The 25689-nt window shown below is 35.9% G+C and overlaps 1 protein-coding gene across 7 annotated transcripts in view; it reads right to left on the reverse strand.

Annotated features, from left to right (window-relative positions):
• Nucleotides 1-5099: 5099 nt before the first annotated feature.
• Nucleotides 5100-25689, reverse strand: part of LOC131048765 (uncharacterized) — an 84525-nt gene continuing 63935 nt past the window's right edge. For all 7 annotated transcript variants that reach the window (XM_057982838.2, XM_057982837.2, XM_057982836.2 and 4 more), the window contains 3 exons: nucleotides 21001-21154; nucleotides 6509-6832; nucleotides 5100-6415 (listed from right to left, as the gene is read on the reverse strand). In XM_057982838.2, coding sequence (XP_057838821.2) covers nucleotides 5214-6415; nucleotides 6509-6832; nucleotides 21001-21154 — 1680 coding nt within the window. In that variant the 3' untranslated portion in view covers nucleotides 5100-5213. The remainder of the gene's footprint in view (nucleotides 6416-6508; nucleotides 6833-21000; nucleotides 21155-25689) is intronic.

The following is a 25689-nucleotide window of genomic DNA, read 5'->3' on the forward strand; positions in this document are numbered from 1 at the left end:
AAAAACATTTTGGCCTAAATTCAATGGCTACAACTTATTTTTTAATAAAATGACCATTCACCTTCCAAAAGTTGTCAAGTTGCTAAGCAACTTTGACAATTTTAACAACATTAGCATTTTTGCACTAAATGATCGTACATGCACAAATGGTCTTAATATGACCTTATTACATCAAATGAACAATAACCATGATCCTAGACTCCTATATGCATACTTTGAGAAACTTTGACTTGGGTGCTCCTGCACCGCTCACCATTCCTCCCTCCACCTCTTAGGTATCTCTCTCTCTCTCTCTCTCTCTCTCTCTCTCTCTCTCTCTCTCCATTCTCTTCATTCTCTCCCTCTCCATCTCCCCATCATATGGTCCTAACGGATCATATGGTGTTCTAAGGGGTCATGTGGTGTCTTCAGGGCCCACACATGTATTAGAACACCATATGACCCCTTAGGACACCATTGTCCCCTTAGGACACCATATGACACCTTAGAACATCATATTGTCCTAATGGGTCACATGGTGTCATAAGGGGTGATATGGTGTCTTGAGGGGTCACATATTATCATTAGGGGCCATATGGAGTCCTAAGGGGCCACGCATGTGTTAGAACACCATATGAGCCCTTAAGACACCATATGGTCCTAAGGTGTCATATGGTGTCCTAAAGGGTTATATGGTGTACAAAGGGATCATATGGGGTTCTAAGGGCCGACACATGTGTTAGAACATCATATGACCCCTTCAAACACCATATGACCCATTAGGACATCATATTGTCCGAAGGGGTCATATGGTGTCCTAAGGGGTCACATGGTGTCATTAGGGGTCATATGGGGTCCTAAGGGGCCACACACATGTTAGAACATAGGTTGAATATGAAGGTTGTTTAATGACTTCACTCTAGATATGGTTGTGAATGTTAGCCCTTGCCTTTCCATTTTACCAAATTCAATTATAATTTTTTGTACAGTTGTCCATTAGGATTTGTGTATGATTATAGCCCATACCATTGTGAGAGGTATATGCCTTTGGTTTCCTAGAGATATAAGAATTATCAATATACATTTAGGGTCATCTTGATTCCATCGTGATCCACTGTAATCATCAATCCTTTCTATAACACACATTGGAACATCAAATGGTTTGGAACCAAGAATATAAATAATTTCAATTACTTTGCCAAGAGCTCCATTTACAAGGTTTGCTTGAGTCCATATGTTGGTTATGAGCATGATGTGTTGACCTCTACAAAGTACTACAATGTAATAATTAATTCTTATTATTTTTATTTTTTTAATACATAACCTCTAATACGTATAACTCAAATTCCTTTGCTTGAAAGAATATTGATTTCCATTTTACTTAAATGTGGAAGGCCAAGAAGACACAAAACAATCTAATACCTTGCTTGCAAAATAATTAAAATAAAAAATTAACAATAAAGTCATTTTTCAATAGAAATTATAAAAATAGTTCTTTTGCCCTATACAAAAGTCAAAGGAAGAAACAAGGCATGAACATATGATTGAGTCACGGGCTTTTTAGAAGTGACTTTGTTATCTGTTGATTGACAACATTTAACTGGATTATATGAATAAATGAATTAAGATGGTTTGTACTGAACTTTATAAAGACGGCCAATTCATATTCATATTTTAAAAGTTTGTGACAAATTATGAATCAAAGTGCTGTGAGTGTGGTGTATGGATGACTAAATATGTAAGCAGTTGTATTAGACGGAAGAAGGCTCAAATAATACGATGGATAAGGTTAAGCCAAAAATGACGGTTCATTCAAGGGATGATCGTTGAGTTCAGTATCATCAATCTTTTTTTGAATTGTTCCATTTTTACAAAATAAATAGTTATAAATACATTTAAAAAAGATTTTTTGAGCTTATCAGGTGTTAAAATATCAGATTGCGTCAGAACCAGTTCAAATAATAAAGAAATAATAAAAAGGTAATGAGATATTGATGAAATCTCATCTTTCAAAGAATTTTTGAAGCCTATCTGCTACAGCTCTATTAAATTGCTTAAAAAAAAATCCAGAAGTCATGTTACCGGAAAAATGATAGTATGCGCCAGCAACCAAAATGCCAAAAAAAAAGTATGCATTGGGCAAGCGATCAAAATACCAAAAATTAAAAATTAATTGCACATAAAATAAATTAACAATATTAAAGGTCAAAAACTCCCAGTGCGATAAACTCCATGAACCGTACAGAACTCTTTTAGCTGCTTCATCTATCAAGAAGGATTGCATTTTTCAGAGCCATTTAAGGTTTCTAACTTTGTTGATCATTATTTTTCCTTTCATATATTAGTATGAACATAATGGTTTTGTACTTCAATCACCTACAGTGTGCAGCTTACATATTATTTAACACCTAATAAGATTCGAACAAGAAGGGAAAAATCCTAACTCGAATGTATTTTTCTTCTAAAATGTTCCATGCAAAAATTCACGAAATATGTTTTGTACCTGTAACTCGATTGTATTTTTTTCCTTTCATATATTAGTAAGAACATAATGGTGTTGTACTTCAATCACCTACAGTGTGCAGCTTGCATATTATTTAACACCTAATAAGATTCGAACAAGAAGGGAAAAACCCTAACTCGATTGTAATTTTCTTCTAAAATGTTCCATACAATAATTCACGAAATATGTATTGTACCTGTACGACCAGGATTGTATAGTTCTTCAAGAACATCATTCATTTGTTTTCTTTTGCATTTTTAGCTCGTTTCACACTGTCAATGCTTATTAATACAATATTAACGTTGTTTTCCAGTCTCTAGAGTATATTGAATGTTTCAGGAAACTTATTAGAATCCACCCAAAACTCCTACAAAATCTTGGCTATATTTTGCTGTGAAAAATAAATGAATGTAAATGTGAACTTGGACAGTAAGCACACGTACATTACAGTGGACAATGTAAGTGAAGCAACAAAAAGCACAAAGATGATGTATGTATGAATATGTGGAATTTACAGTGACAAATGAATATATACAATATGCATTTATTACAAAATTGGAACTCATTTGCAGTAGAAAACCATACCTGATTAAAACTGCAGCTTCAAACCTGGTCAGCAATGAGTTTAATAGGTGTTTGAGGCAGTGTATGTGGAATTCTGGCCGCTGCATTAAATTTAACCGACTAAAGACAGATAATGTATGATTAAAAAACATTTAAGCGAGATTTAGCTTTCAAATCGAGGTTAGACACATTTAAATTTTTTTCAGGATTGTCCATTTCAAACAGTGCCCTAAAATTGTGCTTAATGCAGGTAAACATCAAATCCGTCCATATCTATAAATGTCGTAACTTACAAGAATCCAACTTTGATGGTTCATACAAGTAAAAAAATCATTCAAAGGGCAAAAAAGCATGTACAGATCGATTGTCTGACTGTAGACTATCTTAAACACGCATAATAATCAATTCGGTCATTCAATGTATAAAACTTACAACTTTATCATTGTTGGCACTGGTTCTCTACAAGGCGACCAAGGAATTGCCAAGATTTTCCCTGAATAGCCCTCAAATGTCACATGATTGAATGAAAAGCTACAAAACCCTTGAAAGAAAGCCAAATCATACAAAATTCTTCTGCAACAAAATGTTACAAAACCCTAAAGAAAAAGCCCATTCGTACAAAATTCATTATGCTACAAAATCAGATGCAACGCCAAAAGAGAATCGGCACTAAATTTCTACAAATTAAATGTACTAAACTCAAGGGTTAATTTCGCGGGCGCTGCAGGCACGTCCATTATATGAGCTGGAAAGTACTTGTAAGATGTGCTTTCATATATGTCAGCAATTCATCGAAAACCAAGTGACACATTTTTGGCTTAGTGCAGTGAAATTTGGGAATTTTTGTGACCACGTAACCAGAAAATTAGCCGAGATGGAAACAAACAGCATGAGACTTGATGTTTCCAGTGGAATTCTGAGGAAGAAAGCCTATCGGCTAATTAAAATGGGCCCTAGTATCTCATGTCAAGACCTAGTCTCTTTTTCTTGCGAGGAGAATGAATAGAAATCAACATAGGCCACATATCAATAAGTCCAGTGATAATAAAGATTGAATGACTTCACTACATTAGGGGGACACAGCATCGAATTATATCTCTTGGATGTTCTCGCATAGCAGTAAAATTGTAAGAAATTAGCAACGAATCAAGAAACTCTGTGACAGCATTCCATTAATCTCCAGGAAGCTTAATCTTGTTCCCCGCTCTTTTCAAAGCCCAACTTGACAAAAACAATATAGAACGAAACCATTTGATAACTATCTCAGTTAAATAACTGACATCTTAGTGAAATAAGATTTTTAACTAAACTATATTTTGGCCTCTATGTACTTAGTTTAGATCGGCATGGTAGAATTAAATTACCTTCTGGTTAGTTCTTCAGTTTAAACAAGAGAAACACCGTGAACCTTTAAGTTCTTATGCTGTTAACTACCTTGTGGGTTGCATCAAATCAAGGTTGGCATGCCATGCTGTGACTACCACCAGTTTGGCATGTTGATCTGGTCATCTCTGTTATTGTCTCTCCTTTCAGGCTCAGTTATATCTAGTTTATAACCTTACAAAAATTAAAACGTTTCAGGTGTAAAAATTACAAAATATTAAGCATATATCAAAGTTCTTGCTTACCGAAGATGTGTACAATTTAAGTTTTCAGCATTTTTAATGTGAACGGTTCTTTGTTTAAATTTATGGATTTTTTAACTATTTATGGGCTTCTGGATATCTGTGGCTTATTGTTCAGCCATTTATTTGGTGGGCATCGGCCCTTAGCATCCATAAAATTAGAAATGGCTGTTTCCCTGCATAGAACAATTGTAATTGCTAAATGCAATATACTTTTTGTATTGTTTCATGAACCATCTAATAACTTCTTTGGATGTTTCCGGATAAAAAGCTATTATATGTAGACTTAATATTGCTGTTTGCAACCAAAATGGACCCAAAAAATGAAGCTCAAGGCTTTTTCCTAACATGTAATTATTATAAAGATAATAAATAAATTTATTGGTTAAACTGCAAAGACAATAAATGAAATTAATCAAGATTGACCAGAAAGTAAAGTAAATACAATTTTTAAATCAAGCTATTAACGATGTTTCACCATCATCAAAATTGATACATGCATTGTGCCCCCATTTATAGGGGAAGAAGACCTTTCATTGCGGTTAATGCCGAAAGCTTTCAAAAATGTGCACAGCAGATTGGATGGTTTTAAGTTCCTCAAACCCAAAGTGCTTGAATGATCCATCAGCAAATAATTGCCCAAGAATTGCTGAATGTGGCTGGGATCTCACAAAATGAGAGGCATTTGGTGAATTACTTTCATCTGCAATTTCTTTTGGGTGTTCCTTTTTTAGTTTCTTTACATTCTGCTGGTTGGACACATCATAATAATTGTCTGCAATATCTTTATATTCACCTTGTCTGACATCAAACGCACGCTTATCATCACCTCTCACAAGCTTATCAGGAAATGTTACTTGGTCGGAGTGTTTACTATAATTCCTCAATTCATTTTCCTCCATCTTAGCATCAGGGCACATTGTTGGAGACATACATTTTGTTGCTTCATAACTTTGGTTGCATCTTTCATCATTTACATGTACTTCGCTGCCTTCCAGCTTAGTCCGGGTGCACTCAAGAACAGGCAAAACTCCTCTCAAATTTGAGAGAGATGGCAGCATACCAATGGCACAGGGCTTCCAATTTTCAACAATGCTCCAAGGTCCTTCCAGGAGAGAAGGTTCCTCATCCAACTTTCTTTCATGAATATTACTCTCAGAAATTGTTTTATCAATACATTTTGCCTGAAGCATTTTTAGAGACTCAAATTGCTGCTTTGCTTTCTCAAGGAAAACAGTCTGCCTTGCAAATGTAGCTTGAGTATCTGTTTCAACTAGAGAACTGTTACAGCCCCTAATTTCAACAATGTCTTTGTTATGAATCAACTCATGCACCACAATATTGTGTGTATTACCCTGGTCTAGAGAGTCTGAAGCACAATATTGTCTTTCCTGGTCAAACTTCTGGAGGTATACTAGATATTGTATTTTACACGTAAGAGACTTGCTACCAAGCAATTCAGTAATAATCAGTACCACTTCTGAAAGAGCACTGCTGTAAGCTAAGCTCTTTAAACACTCAAAAAGTAGCTCTTGCAAAAATCCCTTGCATACAGGTCCATACCAGAGAGAAATATGTGCATCTGTTGAATTACATTTCTTAGACTCCGCTTTCCAGAAAATTTCCAGATCCTTCAGAAGCCAGGTCACCCAAAAAACGAGTTCTTGAGTGTAGGGATGATTGATAGCAATTAAGTTTCTTGGTTCTAATGGTTCACCTAGATTGTTTGACAAGTCCAAATTTCCTGTAAACAAGAATAAGACACCATCAAGCTGCTTAGCATTTTTTATGATAAACAAAATCCATAAAAATGAAACAACCAACAGTATTCTAGTACCTTTTTTTTGCTCAAATGCATTGGCTTCAATAGCAGTAATTATTTCTACGGCAGCCTTAATTAGCATAGTTCGTATCTCCGGTTTCCTAAGGCATATTGCATCTATAACTGACTTCCAATTCTCCCTGCTAAGTTGGGATGAATTTGAATTATCTAAAAATACATCTTCCTGCATAGCATTTGAGAACACGGGCATAAACATGTTTCCTAGATCAACTTCCTTCAACAGACACTCTTCTAGCAGTACAGACACCACTTCTTCTGGATATGCTGTACAAAACTTCACAAGTCTCCTCAAATTTGCGTTGGCCTGTTTTGTAACACCTGAAGGTAGATATCAGTACCATTTTAAAAACAGGGCCAGTCTTAAAAATTGGAACTCTTAAAAAGTAAAACTCGCATAATGGAAGAATTCAAGAATCAATACAATTTTCTTTTGTAGAAGGTATAATATTTATATTATAAACAGAGTTGGCATAGAGATGTTAGCCATGAGGTAAATAAAACTGACAGAGCATTCTCAGAAGAGGTACAAATTTACAGAAAGAGCAGCAGGCATAAACATGATTCAAAAGAAGCAATTGCAAGTCACCATGGACCACAAACCACCGATTTTCTTGAACCATAGAATTGAGTGATCAAACCTAGGATTCACCTAGTCAAACACGGGAATTATTTCAGAAAATTCATGAGATCTGTTTTCTAACGCATGCAATAAAAAATGCAAATTTCTTCCAAAAAGCATGGTGATTTTCCACCTATAAAAGGCTTCCAAAAGAAATTATGATTAGCACTAGAAACTTTGATGGTATTTAAAAATGAAATGTTTTGAGCTTTTTGATCAATTTGATGACATTTTGTAGTTGGTATAATTTTGACATTTGAATACATGTCACGTTTATTTTCACATCTACCCACCATATTTAGCATGAATTATCAAAATAAATTCTTGAATTTTTTCAATTAAAAAAATATCTTGTATTTTTATGATTACAATGTGGTTTCTCTCATTTATTGTTTGTTGGTCATGTTTTTCTAGTTTGACCCATAAACATGTGAAAAAGGGTAGATAATTAAGAACATGGAGATGATCAAGGAGGGTCTTGAACTTCAATATCATAGTGATACTCCAAATCATGTCTTTTCCATTAGTTTCAATATCATCCCAAGCACATGTGGTCGAACCTAATTCAACATACTAGATACCATACAGCTTAACCTTGTTCAAAATAACTACACAATAGCATCTGCACAAACTAATGAACAATTGCATTTGATATAACTTGCGAGCAGTCTCTTTGTCTGCTTCTCTAAAATACACTTTTAGATTATTTAGTGAGGGTTGCTAACAGGGGGCTCCACAGCTTACATTTTGCAGTGACATTACCATCAAATGCTCTCCCAGTAGCAATATAAATCAGAGTTTTAAGCAAAATATATACTCAATGAATGAAATGCACTTGATTGTACTAGATGATGGGTACAAAGACCCAAACATCATAACAAATTATATTGAACAACATCATGGGAAAGCTAAATTATACCAGACTGAAAACAAACGATTAACATAAACAAACAATAACAAACCAAAAACAAACAAGATACGAATGATGGAATATTCCAACATTCCCCTGTTATTACATCATCATTTTATACTACTAATAAGAGAATCCTGAAAAGTTTCAAACTCCACGTCCAGGAGGCTTTGGTGAATATATTAGCACATTGTTCCCAAGTAGAGTAGAATTGGAGCTGAATATTGCTTTGTTGAACATTTCTCGTATGAAGTGGAAATCAACTTCAATATTCTTAGTTAGATCATGAAACACTATATTACAAACAAGCTTGAGAACACTCCAATTGTAACAATAGAGGATTTGTGGATTGATTTTGAGGTACCCCCAATCTTTCTGGTATGCAATGTAGCCAAACTGTTGCACTTGCTGTGCGATATTCTGCTTATGTTGAAGAACAAGCAATTGTGGCTTGCTTCTCACTTCCACAAGAAATAGGACTTGATCCTAAGAAGTAAACAAATCCTTATGTGGATTTCCTATCATCAACAAAACCTACATGATCTGCATTTGTATATCCTATCAAGAAGAATTGATTATTTGATTATTTTTTTTACCATGTATATAACTCAAGACTCATTTTGTTGCTTTCCATGACATATTTTTCATTCTTAATGTTTGTGTAAATTATGCCTCATAATTACACTTTACTTAAGTTGACTTAGGGTAATGCATTTCATAGTAGTTTGGATATGAGACACTTTGGGAAGTGTGCACATAGAGAAATTGCTTATTGGAGAAATTCCACCTTTTGTGGTCTTATCTTGTTGTTGCATTCCACCTTCGGTGGTTGACTCACCTCTTGTGGAATACTTTATTATTTCTCCTACCTACCTCACCTACCCTTGTTTCTTATTGAACCATATGTCATGATTGTGTGCTCACATATCCATATGGCCTTGCCATTATAAGCAAGCTCATCTTCATTGTATGTAATTTTGATAATCTAGTTGATGATATTTTGCATCTTGATTAGAATACATTTTATTCTTATCAATATTTTGTCTCTCTTATTGTGCTATTCGTAGATGAAAAACTTTGCGTGTCATAGCAAAACTCGCGAGTAATCGTGAGCCCTAATGGCGTGCTAGTGACTCGCTCCTAAACCCGGCTCCGAGTTTTCGTATTAACTGCCACGATTTTTGGGCATAAAAATCGCTAAAACTCGCCAAAACCCGGCGTGAAACACAAAAATAAATGACTTGAAAGGTGGAAAAACCTAAAAATTTCATTACATTGCGCGACCATGGGAGGTAAAAATAAGACGCAACGCGATTTTGCACACGCGGCTAGAGTATCGCGACTAGGATTTGAATCATTTGATCAGCAAAAAAAATGCACCTTTCAGATTTCCATTCGAATTTTGAACAGTGCTAAGTTTTTTAAATTATTTTTCCTTAACAAATGTCAAATATATTGGATAGTCATCTGTCATAGAATCATATTTGTTTAAATTTTTAATATCAATTTTTAGTATTGATTTCTTCCTTATTACTGTATATGAGGTAATGAGGTAACCGTAATATGTTACCTCATTACCTCTTACACAGTAATATATTATTATATATACATTATTGATTATACATATTAAGATTATTGTATTACAGACTACAGTCATATAATAAAAAAATCTTACTCTGTAATAATCAATAAAATATCAATAATCTTACTGTGTAATAATCTTATTGGATTACAGATTACAGTCATATAATTAATATATATATGATTGTAATACAATAATCTTACTATCAGATAATTGTATTAACTATTACAGTCATATTAACATATGACTGTAGTACAATAATCTTGATTCTTACTTTCATTAAAATATGACTGTATTATGAACTTAGGACTAATAACAAAAAAAAATGCAAAATATTCTTCAAAATATTAATATTAATATTTTGTAGAATATTTTGCATTTTATTACTAATAGATGACTGTATTTTATTATTAATATATGACTGTCATAATAAATTAATAATGACCGTAATATATGACAGTGACTGTAAATAGATAGATATCTTATTTTATTTAAATTTTAGATAGTCATCTATTAATAAATGACTGTAAATAAAGTACAGTAATACAGTCATCTATTATTAACTGTTATTTTAATTGTTTTTAACTTATTAACAGTATCACTGTTATTCACTGTAAATTGTAATTAATAATTACTATGATATAGATAGAATTAGGAATGTAATAAGTTAATAACGGTGTTATTGTTTTCTAAATGTCATCTCTCTCTTTTGCTAGGTTCTCTTCGAATTTTTTTGAAAGGAAATGGCTTTTAGTTCTACAGGTAAAGGTGGTGGCAGAAAGAGAGACCTTTGTTGGAAACATGGGACACTGGGTCCAAAATGAGGAGACGTCCTTTGTAACCATTGCACCAAGATTATAAAAGGTGGCATTAATAGGTTCAAATATCACCTTGCAAAGATTGAATGCCAAGATACCAAAAAATGTTTGTTATGTCCTGAAGAGGCTACGAGGGATATGCAATAGCAACGCTTGAAGCATATAATCAAAGGAAGGCAACAAAAAAGAGAATAGCAGAGGCAATGGCAGCCCCAAGGGCAGATTTGAGTTCTTTAGGGTCACATGCAGATGTGGGGGCATCTAGTTCTTCCCTTGGGCCACGGATACGAGGAACGAGAAGTTTGGGCAGCCATATGGTAAGCTACTTTGTTCCACGTAACACTCCTAGTGCACAACCTAGATTGCAAGGCACTGCATGGAATAAAGAGGCTCGCCAACAAGCAAAGGTTGCATGTGCTATATTTTGGATCTACAACGATATTCCGCTCAATGTTGTTTCTAGTCCATATTGGGACCATTTGGTTACCGCATTGATTGTGGTAGGTAAGAGGTTCAAGTCCCCAAGTCGTTATGAGATGAGTAGGCCGTTATTGCAGGATGAGGTCCAAAACATTCACGCATTAGTGGAAGAGCAAAGGAGTATTTGGGAAAAGAACGGTTGCACCATTCTTTCTGATGGGTGCACAGATGATAGGAATAGGACACTCATCAACTTTCTAGCTACTTCAGGGGGACAGTTAGTATTTTTAAAATCAATTGATGCCTCCAATGAAGTGAAAAATGTAGAGACCTTGTGCAACATATTGGATTAGATGGTGATGGACGTGGGAGTGTGGAATGTCGTCTAGGTTGTGACTGATAATGCAGCTACATATGTGGCAGCCGGCAAACTTCTAATGGCTAGGCATCCGACATTATTTTGGAGCCCTTGTGCTGCCCATTGTCTTGACTTGCAAGTTATAAATGACATTTTTTATCCTTGCAGATTTGTGGTGGGAAGATTATGGTGCCACAACGCCTAATCTTCAAAAGCTTGCCATCTACATATTATCGCAGCCTTGTAGTGCTTCTGGTTGTGGGTGCAACTAGAGTGTTTTTGAGGCCATCCACACAAAAAAGCGCAATAGGTTGACTCAACAACGCTTGAATGATCTTGTCTATATGCGGTACAACCTTCGATTGCATGAGAAAAAGGTGCAAGGGCAAGATTCACATGAGGCATTTGACTTGGATGACATTGATCCATATTCAATAGAATGGATTGTTGCTCCTTTGATAATGATTTGGATCCATTCCTTACTGATGAGCAGCTAAGTGAGTTGGAGAGGGCAGGAGAGGAATGGGATGTGGAAGTGGAAGCACGTGAGGAGCGCAAGGTTGATCATACAACAGAGGCACCTAATGAGGATGTTGCCACTACTTCAGCACCACCCCCCAACGGCAACAATTTGTTTTGAGCTTTAGTCATAGGCGCAATTTATGATTTCTCATTTTCATTGATACCAAAACTTGAACTTCATATGTAATCAGAATTTCAAAGGTTGTAATTGTTTTGTGGTCTATGTCACTATGATACATTGATATATATTGAACTCTAATTCACATGTTGCACTTGTTTTTTGGTTTATGCTATGTATTTAACTCAAACTTTGATTTATATATCATGGAAATCAGTATATGTTATACAAATTTGGTGTAAATGTGTGTTTTTGAAAAATATTTTTAAAAAAATGTATTTTCAAATGTTTGATAAAGTTGTCGAGTATTGCCAAGTTTTTCCCTGAGTTTTTGCGAGTCTCGAGTTTTTAAAATAATTTGGGCTTGCCAAGTCTGAGTTTTTCAACTATGGTGCTATTCATTGAGCTCTTGATCTTGGCTATTTTTTACAAATTCTTACATGGTATCAGAGCCATTGGGGCTTCATTGAGTAGTCAATTTGGAGACATTTTGGAGCATTCATTTTTTGGATCTGGGGTGCAACACATTTTGGGAGTGTCCTAAGCCAATTTTTATCTCACCATTGCATCCGGGAGGTCATTTTCATGAATTTTTAGTATAAATTTGCCTATTTTTGGTGAAAGTGCATTTTGGGGCTTTGGAGGAAAAATTACCCTATTGGGTCGTATGGTACGATATTTTTTAAAAACACATTTTTTTCTACAAATATATTTTAATATATTTCCACATCTTTTTAAGAATTCGCAATTTTTTTAATAATATTTGAAAATGTTTTATTATTAAAAAAAATATATATATATATTTTTATGAGGGGGTTTATACCCACCTCAACACCGTACCGTAGTATTATATTTTGCAGGGGTTGTAGGTTGTTCGGCCAACCCATATTGCGCTACCTACTCTGTTGCAGTCGCTAGCAGGAGCTTTATTTCCCAATACCTACCTCTCGTCGACCTATCGGCCACTGCTACCACCATTTGTCTCGACAACCCTATTCCGACAATTTCACGGTGGTCTTCTCCTCTATCGGCATTCTCAACAATTGGGCTCCACCCGGTCTTTGCCCGTGCACTAACCCCATCGTGGCTCCACCAAGCTCAATAGTCTCCTCCTTCGACAACCCCTGCTCGAGCCACCACCACATCACCGTTTCCGCTTCAACCACCTCGAGCTGCCTTGACCCGTCACCATCAGCCCCACAACACCACGTGGCAGGCTATCATTCACTAGAAGTGAGCGCCGTTGAAAGATCCCTGATGGATCTCTTTTACTAATCTGCTGTAATTTTTATTATTTTAAATTGATTTTTCCTACTTATTAATATTTTCTTTCAGAAATAGACAGAAGTTGCAGAAGGGTTTGGATTCTTTTTGTATTTTGATGATTTTTCAACAAGTAAATAATGAAGCACAAGTACATGAACAAAGTACTGAAAATGAAGTTCATATACAACCAAAACAAATTTTATTCGAGGCAGATTTCTGAATATAAAATCAAATATTTGACCAGATGAAGATTTCCAATAATTTCAGGAAGATTACAATCAGGAATAATCCCAACCTGGATGCTGAAAGAGTAACATAACCAGGAATGAAGCTGCGGCAAGATTCCAGCCCTCCAAGTGTTGCACGTGGGAAGGAAAGTGGCTGCCAGGTACAGCCGTACGGCTGCCAAGTACACCCAACTGGTTAGAAACCCCAAACCCCACGCTGAACTCTGTCAAAATCGCTGAACCTCCAAAAAGAATGTTGTACAATCTCCAAGATGCTAATAGCTGCAAAATAAATCCAAACCACTATATTGGGGGCTACATCCCAAACAGGCAAGGCATTGGGGTTGGGTCCCCAGATGCTGAAAAGCTCTTCCAGAGCCAAATCTCAAATCCAAGATGTAAAATGTGTAAAAGATAATAAGAATTAGGTCTCAACTTCCTTATAACACCTTCCCACTTAGCTCGAACCCTAAAAGTGACTCAATGGGGCGTTTAGGGTTAAAATGTTATATTTCTCATTTTAAGATGCCAAGTGCATAGAAAATGACCTTTTTTCAAATATAAAGAAATCCGTTCACCGAAAGGATCTAAGTCAAAAGAGAAATATTTAGAAAAGTCCAAGACCTTTCCAACGAGCTATTACACTAAGGGATACACATCCAGATGAGGCCAAAAAACCCTTATTACTCCAAAATGGCTATAAACATAGCCTTATTTAAATAATTAAACGCTAACTTAGGAAATATTTAAATATATTAAAAATATATCCCAAATAGCTGTAGAAGGCTCAAATGACTTCAAAAGCTTGAAACGGAACCTACCACCTGTCTGTGACTGAAGTCGGAAATCATGGATCAACTGGCAATCTCATCCCTAAAATCTAGGGATGCTCCTAGAAACTAGGAAACACACCCAAATCTCCTAAAACTGAAACCATCTAAAAGGTCATGAATAACCTCACGACTGGCAACTATCACAACCTCCTAAAATTTAGGGATACCCCCTAAAATCTAAGAACTGCTCCAAACTGGCTCCAAACTGCCTGTAAAGCCAAAATCCAATCACTATATGCACTGAATGAGTCCCAATCAACCTCTGCTAGCCTACGAGACTCCAATGATAGGCCAACTCCTCTGTCTCTGATGTCCACTCTAGAAAGGGGACATGACAGCCACTAGCTCCAAACATTGTGGGCGTCGCCTCCTCTTTGTTGCTCGGGCTCCACTATTGGGCTACAGCTCGGACCACTTCCATTGCTATCACCTGACATGTGGCATTCACAGATTTGACAGCACAGGTCACATGGTACACTCGGATTTCCTGACTCTACACTACATTACCTAAGCCAGCTTGCCAGTCAGCTAACCACACAAGTGTACAACCCGCCAACTCAGCAATCCACGTCCGTGCCACGACAAATCATACTAACATGTGGCAAATTACTATTGGACCATACAGTTCCACATCAGCATACGAAAATCATAGTCAGTAGGCCATGTCATCATTTTGTACAATGACAAGAAGGATTTCATACGACACGTGTCATTATCACTGGGACACATCAACAGTTCGTACGGTACGGACTGCCACAAAAGCGGGGGGTTTTGGCCATGACGGCCAGACAACCGTCAAATTTAATCACGTGAAATGTTGATATCAACACTGCATAGCATATTTTTGAAAATTTTTTGACCCCTCTCCAATGAGCTTTTTGATTTTGCAGTCCAACTTTGGAGGCTCATAACTTGGTCATTTTGAGGCCTTTTTAGTGCAATTTTTTTTTATTTGGGCTAATTTTCTGTGCTCTCCGCAATGGTGTGGTTATTTTCTGAATTTGGTGGACATATTTTACAAAATTTTCAGTTTTTCACAACTGTACCTATCCAGTCCTCCTTTTTGCAACTTCAAAAGCTTCGTTTGGGCTCATACAACCTCTTTTTCAAGTGCCTTTTTTTGAAAGTGCATAATTTTTCATCTACTTTCACGTGGCGCTATCAAATTTTCACCATTTTGAATAAAAATTGTGCTTTCAAAATTTGGTCTTTTTTGTCCTATTTGGTACTTGTAATTTGCTTGGATCTTGGTTTAGATCTCTTGCATTATTGGTTTGAGTCTTGTATAGCCTAATTGAGGTAGTTGTATCTTCAAATCAGAAGTCCACTTTGCCCTTCTTTGCAAGTGGCCTATTGTACACGCACTAAACATAAAGTACCAAATCATCATTTTGGGGGGGTAGGCTCTTTGATTGAGTGAATTAGGTATCTTGAGTGATTGTTCCTCTCTCTATCTTGTGCTCTTTCATTTTGTTGCTATGGTTTCACCTAAATTTCCACTTTTAACTCCACATAATTATGCATCATGGAAAATTAAAGCATGGAGTAAGCTAATAGAAAAAGGACTCATTCATTAGATAAATGGAACAATTACTGCACTGGTAGATCCTAAAGTTGATCCTAATGCTTAATTGGAATGGCTCACTAAAAATTCTATGGCTCTTGGAACTTTGAGAAAGTATGTATCGGATGACCCCATTTTTCACATTGAGAAATGTATTACAATCAAGGATGCTTGGGATATCTATGAGAAATTGTATGGTCAAGCTGATGAGATTAGGGGCTACAAGCTTGACAACAAACTCACATTGTTGGATCCCAAGGATTTTGATACAATCCAAGATTATGTCATGAAATAAAATGAGCTAAGACCAAAGCTTAAGGATTGTGGTATTGACAAGAAGGATGCTCAATTGGTTTACAACTTGTTGGACAAACTTCCATCAGAGTATGCAACCTTTGTTTCTAGCTTTCACACCCATCGGTTGACTCAAGGTGCCTCATACACTCCACCATCATTCGAAGCATTCACGGAGATGTTGATACATGAGCAATCGAAGTTGAACAAGATGCAGATTCTCAAGTCTTCAAAGTCCCAAGCTTTGGTGGCTAATAAAGGGAATCAAAGCAATGGACAAACTTCCATCAGAGTATGCAACCTTTGTTTCTAGCTTTCACACCCATCGGTTGACTCAAGGTGCCTCATACACTCCACCATCATTCGAAGCATTCACGGAGATGTTGATACATGAGCAATCGAAGTTGAACAAGATGCAGATTCTCAAGTCTTCAAAGTCCCAAGCTTTGGTGGCTAATAAAGGGAATCAAAGCAATCAAGGAAAAGGCAAGAACCAAAAGCAATCTAATCCTCACCTAAGGGGAAATCATATAAGAAGTTTTTTTGTGCATATTGCAAGAAGTCAGGACATGGTGAACACCATTGTTACAAGAAGGATATTGATGGAATGAAACATCTTCTTGAGAAGAATAGAATCAGTTTGCCTTCTAGAATGTCTACTTCAGCTTCTTCTTCCAAAGAAAAAGAATTTGATAAAGGAAAGGATCACACTTTTCGGACAAGTAAAGGAAAAGCTCTTTGTGCTACTACAAGTCATGGTTTAGGGAGATGGCTTCTTGATTCAAGAGCTTCTCATCATATGGAATCTTCGCGGTCTATGTTCTCTTCATTTGAGCCTTGCAGTATGCCACTGATTTTGATAGGCAAACATGCATATATGAATGTGATTGGGAAAGGATCTATTGCCATTGGGGATAACTCCTTCAATGATGTGTTGTGTACCTTATTTGACAAACAATCTTCTTTCCATCTACCAGATTACTCATGGGACAACAAGGAAGACTGTGGAGTTCACACCTAATTCAGTTATCATTAGAGACTTGGAGAGTAGAGCTATCATTGCAACTGGGGGGGTGGATCATGCATCTCGGTTGTACTTCTTTTCAGATTTTGGTCCTATTGATGAGGTTGATTCTTCACATGATTATCACACTTCTTGTGTGGATTCCGATCTCGAGAACTTTGGTTACTTGAACTTGGGTGTTCTCACATGTGACCTCGTTCTTGAGACTAGCATTTCATCTCCTCCCATTGATATCACATCTACTATTGCACCTGATGATGAAGATGTTGCTACAGTTTTACCTTCTTGTGATTCAGTGCAGTAGGATATACCTTGTCTTCCAATTATAGTTCCTTGGGATGACTACTTGACAAACATTGCAAGTCTGTTTGTGGAGTCCTACATTGCAAATTTGGGAGACATCATTGATGATATTCATCTTCTCTTTGATGGAGATGATCCTTCTTCAGTTATTGCAAGGGAACACTCTAACCCTCTTGTTCATTCTCTACATGATCATTCTTTCGAGGTTGACATGATTGTGGATACTTATGCAAAACATTTGGAGGAGGTCTCTTTATCCTTAGAGGAGACGTGAGTCTTTGGATCATGTTCTACATTCATCTTCACTAGATCTTGGAGTGTCCTTTTCAACAGTGTGGACCAGTTCACCTGATTTGGAGGGGGCAACTTTCAGCATGAACATGGAGACACTTGAGCAATTTTTAGAGACTCCATACATCTTGAGTTTTTTTCCTACATCTTCCCTTCATGATTGGGGAGACTTCATGGATACATCTTTGGTTTTGTTTCTTCCCAAGGGGAGGAACATAGTTCAACGATCATGGAGCGATTTCTTCGTTCAATTTTGAGCTTCTACTTTGAGGGGGGGCTACTTGGTCTCTCTTCTTCTCTCTTATGGGGGGGGACTTTTCCTCACATGGGGTTTTCTCCTTCTCATACTTCTCCATTGAGTTCTTTTGTATACTTTCTTCTCTTTTTGGGGGGGGAGTTTTTTCCCACGTGGTTTTCTCCCTTTCTCCGTTTGTGAGAAATTGCATTTGTACATGGGTACCTAACATGGCCTCGTAGCCGGGACCCATCTTGCATTGTTAGCTTGAGTCTACATTCCCCTAAGTTGCACTTAAGGGGGGGTGTTGATGTAAATTATGCCTCACACTTTACTTAAGTTGACTTAGGATATTGCATTTCATAGTAGTTTGGATATGAGACACTTCAGGAAGTGTGCACATAGGGAAGTTGCTTGTAGGAGAAATTCCACCTTTTGTGGTCTTATCTTGTTATTGCATTCCACCTTCGGTGGTAGGTGGCTGATCCACCTTCTTGTGGAATACTTTATTATTTCTCCTACCTACCCTCACCTACCCTTGTTTCTCATTGAGCCACATGTCATGATTGTGTGCTCACATATCCATAAGGCCTTGCCTTTATAAGCAGGCTCATCTTCATTGTATGTAATTTTGATAATCTAGTTGATGGTATTTTGCATCTTGAAAAGAATAAATTTATTCCTATCAATATTTTGTCTCTCTTATTGTGTTATTCATCGAGCTCTTGATCTTGGCTATTTTTGACAAATTCTTACACTTAGTCGTGAAAGATAATTATCAACAAAACTAATATCCGGTCCAATGTAGGTCAATTAAATCAAACCTCCAATAATTTGTCAATAGAGAGTTGCGTTTACTTGAGGAGATGGATCAGAAACAAATAACTACAAACCTAATTCCATGGTTGTAGACATGGATTTGGAATTCATCATTTGAAACTTCTCAAGTTGTATTTGCAAATTTTCTTTGAGATACAAAGATATGGTGACGAGTTTGCCATACTTCTAAGCCAAGACAATAGTGTAAACTTGAGACCTGTCATATCAAATGCCTTCTTGAGATCATTTTTGGTTGTCTCAACCAATGTTTCTGATCTACCTGTGATAACTAGGTCATCAACATATACATTGATAATCACAATCTCCCCCCTCTTGTTCCTTAAGGTAGAGATTTGGATATGGATGCCTACTAAATTCAAACCATACAATGAACATTTTAACTTGCAAATCAAATTAATCCCTCAAGTCGTCACATGTAAATTTCCTATTGCAAAAAAAATAAAAATTTACATCCATTTTATTTACTTCAAAACCCTGAATAGCATGAGAAAGCAAGAATTTACTGGTAGATAATTTAGCAACAAGAGAGAAAATTTCACCAATATAATCTCCCTCCCAAGTGTTGAATCTGTCCAAGGCCACCATCCCCTTTATCCAAGATCCATTGTCCTTTGAAGAGAGAGCCACTCTAAAAAATCTCGGTTGATGATCAATGCATAACAAAGAAAATACACAACAAAAATCTAGGGGGCCATACTTGTCAACTGAATTTCATTTTTATGGATCATCTCAAGGGTGGAGTAAGAGATTCTATCTATTTCTCTACATGCGCAAATTGCTCAAGACTTTCATTGGACTCCTTTTCTTCCTCTCTATCCTCAAATACATCATTTTGTCCTTCAACATGTACATTGTCTTCTTGACCTTAGCCTTAAAATCCACTATTTTCTTTCCTTCTTTTTCCTTTGGTTGTTTTAGGTCAGAAAATACTCTAAGTTCCCTAAAGATCACATCCTTAGAATACTAATTTTCAATGTTAGATTAAAGGATTTCAAAGCTTTTTAACACTCGACATTTTCACCATATCCTAACAAATATACATTGCTACGCTTAGAGGTTCAACTTAGAACACTTACTCTAAGCATATGAATAAAAGCCTCATAGGCAAATACTTGTAAATATGGAACAAGAGTTGAACAAGAAGATTTCCTAATCAAATAGTAGGCAATACTCATAGCCTCAGCCCAAAAGCACCAATCCAATAAAATACTACTCATGATACTTCTAGCTCTTTCCATTAAGGTTCAATTTATATTCTTTGCAACCCCATTGTGTTGTGGAGTATAAGGGTTGGTTTTCTATACCATACCTACATGCCTACATAAATCATTGAATTCCTTAAAGCATCTTCACCTCAATCTAACAAGTTATCTTCCTATCTAATTGTTTCTCAACCAAAGCCTTAAAATCCATAAACTTAAAAAAACTTTAGATTTAGATCTAAGAAAATAAACACGAGTGTCCCTTGAATAATCATCTATAAATAAAACATAATAGAATGATTTATCAATAGAACACACATCCATTAAACCAAAAATATCCGAGTGAATGACTTCTAAAACTAATTTTGCTCTAGTACCTCCAATAGGAGAAGAAACTCTATTGTGCTTTTCAATCACATCGTGCTTATAGAAATCAAATTCATCAAAATAACGAGAAAAACTGTTAACCATCATTTTATTAATAATGATCGAAATACCTTTGGCCCAAACATTGGTGCCACAACGTACATGCATTTTTAGAAATGCTAGTTATATTGGTAGAATTACATAATGTGGAAGTGTCAAGCCTAAACAAAGTCCCACAAACTTTTAAAAACTTTAGATTTAGATCTAAGAAAATAAACACAAGTGTCCCTTGAATAATCATCTATAAATAAAACATAATAGAATGATTTATCAATAGAACACACATCCATAGAACTAAACTACCTTTTCACTGAAAACGGCTGATGAATTTACACATCATTGTGTATCACTTTTATAGTTTTGCACCTAATGCTTAACAATTTGCAGGGCAGTCACACATTCTCATAAATGTTTGTCATATTGCTCATAAAGTTACAAAACTATAAAAATAGTCTAGATTATTTTCATTAGATATGGATTATAATACAACCTTACTTAAAAAGGAACATACAAGGAAGCATATTTTCAAGAAGCTTACCTCTTAGGTCACTGTTGAATACAACATCAAATACAAATTCAAAAGTCAAACAGAATTCCTTTATGTTTGGCAAATTCTAGATACAAATGTACTTACTGTGCATTTCTTCTTGTAGACCAGCTGTTCTTGCTGATTGCTTTCTTTGGATATTTAGTGCAAGCACATGAAGCCTTGATTTTATTTCAGGTCGAATATTAGGGAAAATATCTTTCTGAGGTTCCCAGTAATTGGAGTTCAACCAGTTAAGAGCCTGCAAACAAAGAAGGGAGTTCCAGCACAAATTTGACAATGGAAAACAGCTCTTCAATTGCTCATGTAGATTCTAGGTACTAATTCTTCTAAGAACAGAGCTTCCAAAGCCCTAGTATGTTTAAATCATGCAATTATTTATATCTTTTTATTACATGAAATATTCATGTGATATCAGAATCACATTATTTACTGCAGTTATAAAAGAACGAAAAAAATGAAATTTCAACATAACGCCACTTAATTTAATGCAACACAATATAAAGTAACAACCCAATAATATTAAAAAGTAGCATGGCTCTAGAGTTAGAAAACATACATCTTTTTGTTGAAAATGTAGCTAGGTCGTATCCCTTGATTGGGCCAACCTAGCTTGGTAAATTTTAGATGTGGCCTTCAAATTTATTGTGTAATTTGTAAATTCAATAGGTCAGATCCCATTCATATGTAACTTGTAAAGGGTTATTGGTTAGGTCCTAACCTATGTAACTTGTGGTTATAAATGGGTCTGACCCCATAATGTAACTTGTGACCATTGGAGATTGGTCCCGCCTAGGCACATAAAACACTCAAAGGGCAAACACAAATGTAACATGTGGAAGCATGGACCTATTCATGTAACTTAAACTAAAAGCATTATATTTTGGTGTCAAAGTCCTTAGCCGACTAAGACAAGATATAATGCTTGTACCTCCTATATAATCAATGGATTGTAATCCATTTCATAGACAATAATGTGCACTTGATCAGCGAATACCACTCTGCCAGCGAATTCAATGTTGAAGTCAGCGAATATCCTCCAAGAGTCAGCTAACACATTCTGAGTGACAGCGAATTCACATTCTTGTAAATCAGCAGACTTCTGATCCAAGAAGCTATCCTCCTGCTGTGCGAACTATATCAGACTGATCTGCCCTAAGATCTGCCCTACATCTCATATTTTCCTAGTTTGTTCCTTTGATGCGAGTTTACATATATATAGGAAAATAAATACATATTTATTGCCACAAATATTATTATGGCATTACCATATCGAATAGTATCCTGATCACACATTTAAAAAAAGTTATGACCTTGCACCAAGGTTGCAAGAGACCAGTACTGGTAATGGTACAGGAGAATAGTACTGGTACCAGTACATCTATTTTTGAAAATAAGTCACAGAAATTGGTGAATTTCAAGCATGAAGCTCGATTTTTATCGAATTTCAAACTTTTATGAAAAATTCGTTCAAATTCAACCATAAATTTGTACGGCCAGGACGTCATATTTTTTTATTAAAAAAATTAAAAAAGTGTTTTTCTAGGGTTTCTGAAAAGCGTTTAGATTTTTTTTTTAATTTTCGGCGGATTTTCTCTATAAAGTGCTGCTATCCGCCTCTAAACACACAACTCAGCTGGTCGTGGGTATCTACTGGGTCGCGGTTATTCTCAGTGTCTGCAACTGCTGGGTTGCGGGTATTCACTTTCGTAGCTGCAAAGGTCACCGTGGCTGTCGGATTTTCTCCAACAAGGGTCGTTGTCGCCGTCGCATTTTCTCCTGCCCATTGCTGCCATCGCATTTTCTCCTGCCCGAGCCACTGCCGTCGCATTTTCTCCTACCCGAGCTGCTGCCGTGTTCAAATTGAGGTAGGCGCCCGAGCTCATTTAGTTTTTTTTTTGTGTGCTTTCATATATTTTAAAGAAAATGGTTTTATTTTTTTGTATGCTTTCATATATTTTGTTATTACCCATGTTATAATACTGTACAGTGATTTTATTCATTTATTTATTTGTGTACTTTCATATTTTTAAGAAAACGGTTTTATTTATTTGTATGCTTTCATATATTTTATTATTACCCATTTTATAATACTACAGTGATTTTATATTTTACTAATGATCATTTGTAGCTTATTTTACTACAGTGATTTTATAATAGTAATTTTATTACCATTCGTAGCTTATTGAACTCCAATATATTAAAAGTTTGAGGCTGATTTTACTACAGTGATTTTAATTTTTAGCTACGAATGGTCATGAACTGTAGTGCAATATATAAGTTTGAGGCCGATTTTACTAAAATGATTTTATTATAAATATTAAACATATTATAATATATATTTCAAGACACCATTATATTTTAAAACATATAAGTTATTTTATTACAGTGATTTTATTATATATTTTGCTTTTTAGAGTTAAATATATATTTAAATAAAGTTTTAAACTTATTGAATTATTTTGCTTTTTAGAGTTAAAAATTAACATATTATGTATTTTTTGTTTTAATGTTTTCAAATAAAATTTAATCCATGTTTTAAATATTAAAAATCATTTTTCTTCTAAATTGTACAGATTGTAATGGCTCCCGACAAATCAACTTCAGAGGGATGGAAACATGTGACCCGCAATGGTACTTATCTTCATTGTAACTTGTGCCCAAAAGTTTATACCGGAACTTTAACAAAGATAAAGGACCACTTGCTTGGTATTTCAGGGGGTAAAGGTGGAGGTGTTACTACATGTCCAAATGTGTCCAAATAAATTAGGGCTATTTTAGAGAAAGAGCAAGCCTCTTCGATTGCAAAAAAGATGCAGGCGACACAAAAGAAACAAAGAATTGAAGAGGATGTGTCTAGATTCACATCTATTATGTCTTCCTCTTCGAGTCTACCTGAGGCCACAATGGAATCCAAAGACAATGGAACTTTGAAGAGTCTTTGGAAACCGGTAGAGAAACAACAGGTGGATGATGCACTAGCAGATTTGTTTTACACAAGTGCTATTCCATTTAATGTAGCTAGAAATCCGCATTTTTCGCAATGCAATTCAAAAAGTTGCAGAGTTTGGCAAAAGGTACACACCTCCCACTTCTGAGGCTTTCAGGACAAGTCTTTTGGAGAGGTCAAAAAAAAGCGTGACTGAGAAACTAGCTAAGGTCAAAGCCTCTTGGAAGGCAACAGGTTGCACCATATTGAGTGATGGGTTGTCAGATATATGTCAAAGGCCATCGATCAATGTTTTGGTGGCTTGTCCTGAAGGTGTTGCATTCTTAAAAGTGATTGACACCATGAACCATAAGAAAACTTTTGAATACATATTTCAAATATTAGAGGAAGCCATTCTTGAAGTAGGGGTGGAAAATGTTGTTCAAGTGGTAACTGATAGTGCAGCAAATTGTGTGGGAGTTGGAAAACTGATTGTTGAGAAATACCCACAAATATATTGGAGTCCATGTGCAGCACATTGTTTGGATTTGTTGCTCCATGATTTGGCTAAGTTTCCATGGATACATGAAGCAATTCATAGAGGGAGAGCAATTGCAAACTTCATAAGAAATCATCGTCTCACATTGAGTCTTTAAAGGCAACATGCATCTAGGGAGTTGTTGAGGCCTTGTGACACAAGATTTGCTTCATTTTATATCACTTTGAAAAGAGTTGTTGAAGAGAAAGCAGCTTTGAGATCTGTTGTTTGTTCCAATGAGTGGGAAAATTCAGCGCTTTCTAAAAGTGCTAAGGGCAAGAACATAGAGCAAATTGTTTTAACTAGTAGCTTTTGGGAAAGTGGAACAAAGGTTCTGAGTATATGTGAGCCAATTGTTGATGTGCTTCGTATGGTTGATGGTGATAAACCTTGCCTTGGCATGCTTTATGAAAGCATGGATCGTTGTAAGGAAGCTATTCAGAGAGCACTAAATAATGTAGATGCAGAGTACATGGAGATATGGGCAGCAGTTGATTCCAAATGGAAAATGATGCACACACCTTTACATGCAGCAACTTGCTATTTGGAGCCTAAGCTATTTCATATTGATAGACAAGCTGATTTTGAAATTATGGCAAGGTTTCATGAAGCCATTAGCAAATTTGAACCAGATCCAATAATTGCATCTCTAATCAGAGACCAAGATTGGGTATGCAAGAGAGCAAAAGGGTTGTTTGGAATAGCAGAAGCCAAATATGATATGACACAAGATGCGGTACCTGGTTATAGACGGTGGATGAGCTATGGAGCACAAACCCCTGAACTTCAGCGCTTTGCCATTAGAATACTGAGTCAAGGAGCAAGTTCATCAACTTCTGAGAGGAATTGGAGTTGCTTTGACCACATCCATTCCAAGAAGAGGAACAAATTGTTGTTTGGACAGTTGGGAGATCTTGTCTACATTCACAACAATTTGAAATTGTTCGTGAACAAATCAGCAAGCGACTCCATATCTTCTTCACAACAATGCATTCCACAAGACATAGAAGTGCTAGTTGCAGATGAGCCTGACTTTCTTGATGAGGAATTGGATAGTGATACAGATGATGATGCTAGACCATCTGAGCCAAGTGCTCTTGATGACTTAGAGCTTTTTTGAAGTTCTAAAGTCTTAACTTTTTATTGTAACTTTTTGAAAAGAAAAAATCTTCGCAATCGTGATTTCACATGTTTCTTATGGTTTCTATTTTGTAAATGTGCCAACTTTTTATAATGACTTCAAATCTATTTTGCAATGTAAATCTATTTTGCAATGTTAATCTATTTTGATAATTTATTAGAAGCATAC

This window comes from Cryptomeria japonica, chromosome 3 (genome assembly GCF_030272615.1).
Source record: "Cryptomeria japonica chromosome 3, Sugi_1.0, whole genome shotgun sequence".
Taxonomy (NCBI): Eukaryota; Viridiplantae; Streptophyta; class Pinopsida; order Cupressales; family Cupressaceae; genus Cryptomeria; species Cryptomeria japonica.